Source organism: Neltuma alba, unplaced genomic scaffold (genome assembly GCF_004799145.2).
Source record: "Neltuma alba isolate B1F8T4 unplaced genomic scaffold, ASM479914v2 tig00006159_pilon, whole genome shotgun sequence".
Lineage (NCBI taxonomy): Eukaryota > Viridiplantae > Streptophyta > Magnoliopsida > Fabales > Fabaceae > Neltuma > Neltuma alba.
In genome coordinates this window covers 36,153-48,144 of record NW_021634369.1, presented here as the reverse complement: position 1 = coordinate 48,144, position 11,992 = coordinate 36,153, and the positions used below count along the sequence as shown (strand labels likewise).

The following is an 11,992-nucleotide window of genomic DNA, read 5'->3' as shown; positions in this document are numbered from 1 at the left end:
TTTATTATTTCAGATTTAACACATTATAAAAATATATTATAATATTATTTTAAAAGTACACAGATCAATTTATATTACTGAAATCTGATCTACATAGTTGATAGTTTATAGTAAAAAAAAAAACAAGGTAAAAAAAATCTGCCTTAAAATAATAATAATAATATAATAATATGAACTTACTACATGATCTATGACATCCCCAGCCCTCAGCAGATCCACCCTCCTTTGGCCTTTCTCTAGCTCACTGGCCATTCAAGTTTCCGAGCATGTACGCGCCACACTGCCATTTACGCGCTCCTCAAGTCAGCAGTCTCTTGCGTATATCTGGTTCCCCCAAACCAAACCACCCCCCCCCCCCAAAAAAAAAAAAAACTTCTCCCAGCCTAATCCCAAAAAAGACAAAATATAAACAAACAAAACAAAGCTAAACAGAAAGCCTCACCAGCATAATGATGTCGCATTTCTATGAGAAGATAAGACGCAATGCTCATCTCACCCACAAAATAACTTACTTATTCATGCTCGTGATCCGGTGCCTTAAAATACTTTCTTAAGTGGGTCCAACATACTAGGATTCATAGTATTTTTTTTCTTAAATGCACTCAGCGTCATCTTACAATATATTGTAATTCTATTTTGCTCTAAAATATTTCTTAAGAGTGATTGTAACTTCATTGTTGGGCCCCCCAAAAAGTTCATTATCCCAGCTTTTTAGTACTTCTACAAAGCATTTAAGATGACTATTGGAAAGAATTCAAAATGATTATTAAAAAGTGTTAGAGATGGGTATTAACAAATAACAATATTTTATCCGTTATTTATTATAAGATTAATTTTTTAAATAAGTTTATCTCTTTTTATAAGATCCTTTTGAGTTTGTCTGAATATTTAATATAGTATTACCTATTTCACCCCTAATTTAATGTATTTAATACATTTTCTTTTTTCATTTATCTCATTACTATTCTCTCATATTTATTCATTTATATATAGGGATATATTGAAAAACAAAACTACATTTGCTACTTATTAATTGTTTTTAATTAATTTTAACTGTTTTTTTAAGTCACGTAATAATTAAAAAGATCTTATAATAAGAGATGGAGTAAAACAAAAGATGAGTACTGAAAATATGAAGCAAACAAAATACTTGAGAATGCAAAAATTTTAATATTTTTAGGACACTTCAAATTTCAAAAATACTTCTAGATACTAATCTAACCGAACCACATTTATGTTTCAAATGCATTGAGTAGGTAATCATATCGTGCATTGAGCTGAGTTAATGCTTCCACTAACTGGTCCAACTCCTTCCCCGACCTCCCCTCCTCACTTACGCTCCTGTGAGCTTTCTCCCTCAGTGCTTTGCTTTTGTCCTTTCTTTTTCAGCACTATCTGCACCCATGGATCTTGCTACTATCCGACCCAATTCCCCCGGGTCGGGTACTGAGTCCGCTCCTTCGCACACTCTTACCGCCACGCCCTTGTCATCCACCATCAGCTTGGCGTTCACGAACTGGTCAGCCTCCATAGGCCACCCCAGAATCATGACTCCGGCTACTATGGCCTCCGACAGCGAGTTCCACCCACAGTGACTCAGAAACCCGCCGACGGCTCTGTGATTCAGTATAGCCACTTGGGGCACCCAACTTCCTATCACGAAGCCCCGCCCTGAGACCCGATCCTCAAACCCCTCTGGCACAACGCCGTACCCTTCTTCCACTTGTTGTGGCGTGCCGGATTTTACCACCCATATGAATCGGGTATTGGATCGTTCCAACCCGGCTGCTAAGGCTGCCATTTGTTCTCGTTTCAGAAACTTTTGACTCCCGAAGCACACATACAACACAGACCCATCCGGGCAGCCGTCGAGCCAGTTGAACAAATCGGAATGTTCATCTGGGTACTGGTTAGCTTGATCGCCGCCGCTGTCGGGTCCAATCAAGCTCAATGGACCTACCACAAAGACCCGAGGGTGCTTCAATGTTGTTCTCAAATATTCCAAATACTCACCCTCAAGATCTCGGAAGCTGTTGAAAATACAACCCCAGCTCACGATATTCTCAAGAGAACTCTCCTTGACGAACTCTGAATCAGGATCGGATTCCCTGTAATTTCGAACTATAGAAGGAAGATGCTCCTCCTTAAACGACGGCGCTCCGGGAAAATCCGAGAACTCTATTACTCTCTGACCCCGTACAGCCTGCGTGTTTCGCCAGCAAAAGTTGATAATTAAGGCCAACAGAGCACTCCCTGGGTAAAACGCAATTCTGGGAATTCCCAAATGAACGGAAAGTTTGAGAGTCCAGCCGAGGAAGAAGTCAGATATAATGGCCACCGGCGGTGAAGGGTGGGACCTGAACCACTGGATAATTGGGTCTTGAAGCTTGGAGAGAGCGTTGATCATGGAGTAATTTCCGGCATTCCCAAGCTCCCTGACGTTTTCGACGCCAGGAGGGATTTTGGGGTGTGAAGGGAAGGGAAGGATAAGAGTGTGAACGGCGACGGGGTGAAGACGAAGGAGAGGGTGGAGGAGGGAGAGGTTTTTAGGGGTGACGATGAGGGTGATGGATAAACCTCGAAGAGCAAGCTGGTGGCTGAGATCGAGGAGGGCGAGGATGTGGCCTTGTGCTGGGTAGGGGAATATGAGTACGTGAGGTTTCGACATGGGTGCCCAAGCTGACGATCGGAGATATCTCGGCCGAGCAGTCGGAGGAGGATGCAGAGGTGAAAGCGGGAGGCAGACGCTTGGCTGTTGACCAAAAGGAAGATGAGTAAAAGACTCAATTATTCACTTGCTGTATTTTTCATCAGTCGATGTCTATCCAATAAAGCTTTGATTCTGGGGTGCTCTTTGTCCGTCTTGATTGGGCTTTGACCAATCACTCGATTCTTTTCCTAGCAATTTAAGGGCTAATGAGAATTTGGGAAAAATTAATTAATACCTCAGTTTCTTTCTTTGCATTTTATTCTTAATATGACAATTATTTTGCTAATTTGAGTGAATTTGAAAAATTTGTTAAAATAGTTATTTATAATAAATAAGTATTACCTCTGATATTAAATATAAGACTTAATTGAGTAATTTGACTAGGTTAAGAAAATAAGTTAAGTTAGTTATTTATAATAAATATGTATTGTCTTTCTTAAAACATCCTTACTAATCAAGTTTATGGATTAGAGTTATTATTATTAGAAGGACTACTCTAAAAAAATAAATAAATTTAAGAGACAAAATAGATAAATGTCTTATATTTATTATTAAAATAAAAATCAAATGAGATCTTATATTAAAGATTAAACGTATATTGTCCTTCTTAAAATATTTTACTATTCACATTTGAATTAATTAGAATTATTATTTGATAGAATATTAACAAATATGATTATTATAAAAACTATTTTTTTTAAAAAAAGTAAAATACAAGGCGGATTGAAGTGTCATGATATTCATATCGCCAGTAAAATCGGAAGACGGAAGGAAGATGCTCCTAAAACGACGACGTTTGGTCAGTTTTGAACGTGGCTACACGACAGCCGCACATGAAGATAAGATTGGCACGCATCTTTTTTTGCTTTTGTTTCTGTACTAATATAGCCCCGTCAAGCGTAAACCAGTCAACGTCAACATTTTTCTCGTTGGCGAGCAATGGCATATTCTATATTTTTTTCAACCCGTTTAAAATATTTTATAAGTAATTTTTTGAGTATAATTTATGAAATATAAGATAAATAAGTAAGAAGAATTTTATCTCCTATAAACTTCCTTATAAATACTTATATAAGTTATGTCAAACAAACATTTATATAATTGTTTAAAATTTAGTTAGATCAACGCGTATCAATGATTTATATAATCAATTCTCAATTATATTTTCATTTGAAAATTACCTTTTTCGGTGTACATGTATACGACTTATGAGTTTAAAAAAAAAAACACTAACAATAACAACAATATTTGCATGGGATAATTTTCTTCATAAAAAAACGATATAATGCCCGCAGGTCAGTGTCGGTGAGCATAAAGAACAACGTAAATTCATTCTAAAATATTAAAGGGATTTATAAAATCAAAATTATATTATTCATTAATAATAGAAATATTCAACGTCGTTTCTTTCAAAACATATTTTTATTATTTTTTCCTATATTAATCAAATTTCGAGCCTACTTGATTCGAGTGACATCTAATTGAGTCAGTGATTCCACAAGGTCATCAAATTCTTTCGACGACCTTCCTTCGCTGCTCACACATTTTTGGGCTTCACGTCGGAGTTGCTTTGCTCTTTCCTTTTCCGGCCTATCCACACCTATTGACATCCTTATAACCTGACCCAAGTTATCCGGGTCGGGCACCGAGTCCGCTCCCTCACATACTCTCACTGCAACGCCCTTATCCTCCACCAATAGCTTTGCATTCACGAACTGGTCGGCATCCATAGGCCACCCCAGAATCATAACTCCTGCCACTATTGCCTCCAATACCGAGTTCCATCCACAATGACTCAGAAACCCGGCAACCGCTCTGTGACTCAGTATTGCCACCTGGGGCGCCCAACCTTTTATCACGAAGCCCCGGCCCTTTACTCGATCCTCGAACCCGTCTGGCACCACGCCGTGTCCTTCCTCCATTTGTTGGGTCGTTCCGGGTTTCACGACCCATATAAATCGGGCCTCCGATCTTTCCAACCCGGATGCCAGAGCCTCCATTTGTTCTCTCTTGAGCAACTTCTGACTCCCGAAGCACACGTACAACACAGAACCATCAGGGCAGCCATTGAGCCAGTTGAGTACATCAGAGTTGGCCTCATTATTCGGGTTGCCCCGACCTGCGCCATTGTCAGGTCCGAGCAAGCTCAACGGCCCCACTGCGAAAACCCGTCGGTGCCCCAGCGTCTTCCTTAAATAATCCAAATACGGGCCTTCGAGATCATGGAAGCTATTGAAGACGCAACCCCAACTCGCCATATTTGATAAGTAACCCTCCTTTACGATCTCCCAATCAGGTTCCGATTCCTTGTATTTCAGAAACATGGCAGGAAGATGTTCATGCTTAAACAACGGTGCCCCGGGGATATCAGAGAACTCCACCACCCTCCGATCTCTAATGTCTTCGATATTCTTCCAACAGATGTTAGTAATGGAGGTCAAGAGCGCACCAGAAGAGTAGAAAGCAATCCTCGGAATTCCCAGATGGCGGGAAATCCTGAGGGTCCAGCCGAGGAAGAAGTCGGAGATGATGGCCACAGGTGGTGAAGGGTGGGACTTGAACCACTGGATGATCGGGTCTTGAAGCTTGGAGAGAGCAGCGACGACGGGTGAGTTTCCCAGTTGGCCGAGATCTTGGACGTTTTCGACGCCGCGAGGGAGAGTGGGGTGAGAAGGGAAAGGAAGAAGAAGGGTCTGAATGGTGGTGGGGTGGGTGGAGAGAAGAGGGTGGAGGGTAGGGAGGTTCTTGGGGGTGACGATGATGGTGATAGGGAAGGCTCTGAGAGCTAGCTGGTGGGTGAAGTCGAGAAGAGGAAGAAGATGACCTTGGGCAGGGTATGGAAAAACCAGGATGTGAGGCTTGGCCATGGCTGCTTGGCACGCAGACCAAATAGAGAAACAGGGAAGCCTCAAGCGCAGAAAGAAAGAAGACCACGAAGAAAAACTGAGTGATGGTGTGATAACGTGTGATAGTGAATCTTTAGGTCCCAAAACAATTAATTGCAATTAAAATTTGCAACTACTTCTCTATAATTTATTACTAAAAATTATTCTAAAACCTAATTATTATTAAATTGTTTTTGAGCATATATCACTTGTTTCGTGCACTTATAACCCATATATTTGTTGGGGCAAATTTATGTAATCCATATATTACAGTTAACTATTCTAAAATTTATTATACCCTGTATTTATATTATATTTAACTAAATTTAAAAAGTATTTCTTTTTCAGTGTAATCTTTTGATTTTTGGTTTGGTCAGTAATAAAATATTAGTTTGATTTAACTCTCAACATAATAACGAATGTCATTAAAAAGCGAGATTGAACATAATCTCTTAAATTAAAAAATGTAAATTTTTTTTTAGACAAAATAATCAAAAGCGTGTAAGCGAAAGCATTTGAATTGAAGGGAAGCGAAGGGAAGGTCATGGGCGGATTCTTTTAGACGTCGGTCATGAAAATGGATGCACCTAATTATTGGACCCCAATACTGTTGAATAATAAGTAATTATGAAGATTAATACATAAGTATTTATAATTTTATTTATTTTTAATTATTTTTATTGATTTTTATTTTTATTAGTTTTTTTTAATCACACATAAGACGATCTGAAAGTGTAAGAACCTAATTAAAATTCAGATAAAATTATAAGACTCTACAGAATAATTTATCAAAAAATGGAAAAAAAATTGCCCGAAATAATATGGGTGATGGTTAGAGCTTCGCGTCACCAAAATAATTACGAACCACAAAAGCTACCTTGAGAAACTAGAAGTCCAACTCCCGATGGACCAGAGCATTTAATGACTATTGGGATACTTTGGAAAACTAACTCCTAACTTTAATTATTTCCTTCTCATCATATTTTTTTTTATCTTTTTTCTTATTTATTATAAGAATATGATTAAAAAATATAAATATATTTTTAATTTATTTATTATTTTTAACTAATTTTATTTGATTAGTTATTATTCATAAATTAGTTATTTGAAACTTATAAGAAGAATCAGAGTTGGGTAACATTTCATGCATAATTTTAATTTCTTCCTCTATGAGTATATTCTTCTTGTTCTTAACATAGGATTTAATTATTAGGTAAAATTTCATGCATAATTTTAATTTCTTCCTCTGAGTATATTCCTCCTGTCCTTAACATATGATTTAATTATTAAATTGATTTTTTTTGCTAAAACATAAGTATCCTCTTATTGGAGGTAATCTTAATTGAGGCACTGTCATGTACTAAATGTGAGTACTTCTCCTAACAGGGATTCGAACATTAGTTAGCCATGTTGTGAAGAACTAGCCTCTTCCGCCAAACTCAACCGCCTGTTGGTAGTTGCTAAATTGATTTTTGTACTAAATGGAAAACTTATTTCTCATAATTATCAATATTTTCTAAATCATCTATATTGATACTCCTTCAATTATAATCAAACAGGTAATATAAAGAAAGATATTAAAGAAGATGATTATAACGTTTTAAGAATATTGAAATATTTTTTGGTGCATTGAAAATCTTAAAGTATTTTTTTAGATGCGTTTAGCATATTAAAATATTTTTTTAGTACATTCATCATGAAAACAACAACAAAAAACTTCAAAATACTAGACGTACCTAGAAAATACTTATATAGTGTTGCATGAATTACAAAATACTTTAAAATATTGGATGTACCTAAGAAAATATTTCAGGGTATTGAATATACTTTAAACCTATTTTAAAATCCTAAAAATACAAAATATTTATTTAAAGGGTACTTATCTTGTAATTCGAAATATTCGATTAAAATATTTTTGAAGATTTTGTCTATATATACAAACTTTAAATATTATAAAATTATTTATGTGTTTTTTAGTCCTAAAAAATAATCATAAGAGAAGAAGAACTATTTGGGAGGGGTAAGAAAATTAAGTTTTTTTTAATTATTCATTTAACAATATTAAAAAAAATTTCAATGAGACCTCATGTTCTGATGAGGAATTTGTTAAAAGTGTAGGGCTGAATTTGGATTTTGATATTTTAATTAGATTTAATTGGGATTCTTCCTATTTTCCTATTTAACGTATGTGGAGAATTTGATAAAATGAATATAAGGAGTTTGATGTGAGTTGTTTTTCCTTTTTTGTATATATACAAGTGTAAGTGACTTTTTTTATTCATACATACTGTTACATGTGACATGGAGTTTTTTCGTTTCGCTTCTAAAAAAAGGCTATAAGCCTATAACAATAATAACAGAAATCTTTATACTTTAGCTACCCCTTCTGCTGACAAATGCACCTTCTTGATTATACTACCTCCGGTCTTTAATATAAGATTTCCTTTGACTTTTATTTTGATCCTAAATATAAGACCCCAATCCACTTTGTCTCTCATATTTACTCAATTTTTTCCAAGATAATCCTTCTAATAATTGTAGTTTTAGTTAATATACTTGATTAGTAAGGATATTTTAGGAAAGACAACTCATATTTAGGACAAATAACTAACACAACCTACTTCCTTAATCTCCTCAAACTAATCAACTGGCTCTTATAATTAGGACCGGAGGTAGTAGTTTGGAAAGAAGCCGGATTCAGGCTTCTACCTAATTTCGATAGTTGCAAGGGATTTACAGGGTGTTTAGATAAAACCAAATCATGATTTACAGATAATTTTTAGAAAAAAAAAGTAATTTTTAAAAATAGATTTTAGAAGAATAAATTTTGTGAAAAGGTAATTTTAATAAGATAAAAGTATTTGGATAATTGTTATCAGAAGCACTTTCATATATGTAAATTACTAAAAAAAACATATGTTAATATAATAATTACATAAAAGATAGATTTTATAATATATTTTTATTTGAAGTAATAAATTTTTTAATAATATATTTTTTTCCAATATAATAAATAATATAATTAATAAATAATTAATGTGTATATATATTTATAAAATATAAGATTAAATATGTTTTTAGAAAAATGATTATTTTTTTGCCAATTGAAAAATATTATTTTTCTTAAATATTTTAAACATGAAATCCCATAACATTTTTTTATAGCTAGTTTTTTTTAACAACATACTACTTTTAATTTTTAATATAAGAGTTATTTTGAAATTTAATTTGATTCTAAATATAAAACCCTAACCTATTTTGTTTTTCATATTTATCTATTTTATTTTAAAATAGTTCTTGTAATAGTTACACATGTTAAATATTTCATCAAATGGTACTTCTATAAAGCCTGTTTGGATACTATCCCAAACCATGGTTTGGAGCCATAGTTTGGGTGAAAAAGTTGCCAAACAAGAGGCAAAACTAACAAACCATGGTTTTGGACTCAAAACAATAATTTTAGAAAAAGTAAATTTATTCTGCTTCTGGCTCAAATTGGAGAGTATGATTATGCCTATCAGAGTAGATCTCAGCCATAATATGACTTTAACACCCTTCAATCATTTTTTTATAAACATATTTAATCTTATATTTTATAAATATATATACACATATTAATTAATTATTAATTACATTATCTTATATGTTATTAATTATGTTGGTAAAAAATATATTATTAAAAATTTTATTCTTTCAAATTAAAATATATTATAAAATCCATCTTTTATATAATTATCATATTAATTTATGTCTTTTTTTAGTAACTAGCACATATAAAAGGTGCTTCTGATAACAGCTATCCAAACACTCTCATTTTATTAGAATCACTTTTTCACAAAACCTATTCTTCACAAAATCTATTTTCCCAATAATCTATTCTCCAGAAGCTATTCTCCAAACCATGGTTTTTATCCAAACACCTCCTATTAGAAAGAGTATTTTAGAAAAAATAATATCTATTTATTACAAATAACTAACTTAACTAATTTTCTTAATCTACTCAAATTAGTTAACTAACTCTTATATTAAAGACTAGAGGTAGTATTACAATGTAAAAAAAAAGGACCACATTTTCCAAAAGCAACTTGTTTTTGCTTTTCATAAAACCATGGTTTGGGTGGGTCAAACCATGGTTTTGGAGCCAAACCATGATTTCATAAAAATGTGGGGTGTTTGGCAATCTAAATTCTAAAACCATGGTTTGAGCTCTAAAAGTGACTTTGGCAAGGCGTCCGCATTCAGTGCTCATCACCTGATGAGCAATCTGGGCCGTCCAGATTTAATATTTTTAAGTAATTATTTAAAAATAGAAAAAATTATATTTTTAAAGAATGATAGTTAAGAGATTATCTTTATTTTTATCCTATACCTATTAAAATAATTATTTTAAAAAAATAAAAATAAAAATTAAATTAAATTTGGACCGTCCAGATCTGATGAGTATTGGGTGCTCATCAAAACTGATGAGCATCCAATGCAAATCCCTTTGACAAGGCTGCCAAACACTCCCTAATATTATACATATGTCAACATGTTGGGTCTGTTTGGAGCTAGGTAATCATATGAGGCCTGTTATTCCGAATAAAATTGGTCTGTATTATGGGCCCATAGGTCTTTTTCTAAGCCCAGAAAATAGCAACAGATTGGTCATAATCAGGATATCTCACCTTTGCAAAAACACATGATGTGACTAGCAGGATTGGGTTAGCAGAAAGGGTTTCTTCCTCATAACATGACGAATCAAGGTGCAAATTGCTGTTGCGAAAGGTGTCCACATTTAGCTTCCTATAGTGTCTCGAATTGAATTGCCTTTAATCTAGTTGGAGGATACATATGCCTAGGGAAAAAAAAAAAAGCACATGATGTGGACCAATGAGGTTGAGTCTAGAGAAAGGAGCTTGTCCCTCACAACACAAAAAACTAAGGTTTGAATTTTCACTAAGAAAAGTGTTCATATTTAATACCCAACAGTATCTCAAATAATATTACTTCTTTTTTTTATATATAAGAAAGAGGGCCTAGCCCATCAACTCAGAGAATACAAAGGTGGGGATAGAGATCCCAAACTATCTTCATGAATAAGGGTCCACAGTGCATCTGGGACCGTATCTAAGAAAGTAAACCCATGCATGCTGTTAAGGCCTCTTTTTGCAATCTGATCATCAACTCTATTTGCCTCTCTCGGTACATATTGCACCTGCAATTTCCAATTCTTCCCTCTCATGTCCCTTGCCAAATTCCAGATTGAGGAGGCACTTGACAGATTATAACTAGGCTTGTTAACTCTATCAGCTAGCTCTTTCGAATTAGATTCCAAGATGATCTGGCGGAAGCCTAAATCCCATGCTGTCTTCATGCCCATTAGAATAGCCCATTCCTCAACTTCAATAGCAGAACAGATGCCCAAATTTTTTGAGAAACTTGCAATCCAGTCACTGTTGCTATTCCTCAAGACCCCTCCACAGGCAGCTTTGTTAGAAGGCACATGAACCAATCTGTCAACATTACATTTTATCCACCCCTCGTTAGGTTTTCTCCATTTGACAATTATGGGCTCAGTCGTAATAGTGCTATCAGAGTTAAAGTCATGAAAGATGTAGTTCCTATAGGAATTGAGAATCACGTTGTCCAGGTTCTCAGGTTTAAGGAAACCTATTTGAAAGATGTGTAAATTGCGCCAGTTCCACAATTTCCACGTGGTCACTTCCCATAGTTGCGACCAAGGGACTTCACTATTAAATCCAATGCTCTCCTTTAAATTGAAGTTAACCCAATCTGAGAGGCTTTTGGAAAAGAAATGAAGTTGCCATTTAGGGTGCACCAATTTTTCCCAAAGTCCTCTGGTATATCTACAGTCTCTCATAATATGTAGAATATCTTCCATTTGATTAGCACACCATAAGCATAAGGGGTTTGTTGAGTTCCATTTGCAACGTCTCTCATTAGTAGGGAGCCTGTCTTGTGCCATAAGCCATAAGAAAACTCTAACTCTTTCTACTCCTTTCCATTTCCATATGGCATTGAAGTTTATCTGGGATGAGGATGAACCCATAGTTTCAAACATCCAGTAGGCATCTTTTAATTTAAATCAACCAGTGTTGTTTCCTCTCCATGCTATTAAATCACTTCCAAGCGTCTAATGTGGAGGGCATTTGGCAACAATAATATTAATAGCTGTAGGAGTAAGAAATGTGCTCAACTGATTATAATCCCATTGTCCATTTGAGCTCCACTTAGCAACAACTGACGTGAGTTCATTCGTTGCCAAGGTTCTCGTGCAAGCATCTTTCAAATAATACTTTGGCTTCAGCCAAGCATCAATAAAGAAGTTAACCGTTTGCCCATTACGCACTTGCCAGCAGATCCCATCCTCAATAATTTCTTATTGTTGGCATAG

At 34.8% G+C, this 11,992-nt stretch overlaps 1 protein-coding gene and 1 pseudogene across 1 annotated transcript; both read right to left on the bottom strand.

Moving 5' to 3' along the window:
- Window positions 1–1,232: 1,232 nt before the first annotated feature.
- On the bottom strand, window positions 1,233–2,943 carry LOC114749752 (UDP-glycosyltransferase 89A2-like; annotated as a pseudogene).
- Window positions 2,944–4,128: 1,185 nt separating this feature from the next.
- Window positions 4,129–5,588, bottom strand: LOC114749755 (UDP-glycosyltransferase 89A2-like). Its single transcript, XM_028938294.1, has one exon. It carries the CDS (start codon window positions 5,575–5,577, stop codon window positions 4,168–4,170), a length of 1,410 nt encoding a protein of 469 aa, XP_028794127.1. The 5' UTR covers window positions 5,578–5,588; the 3' UTR covers window positions 4,129–4,167.
- Between the last annotated feature and the right edge of the window lie 6,404 nt (window positions 5,589–11,992).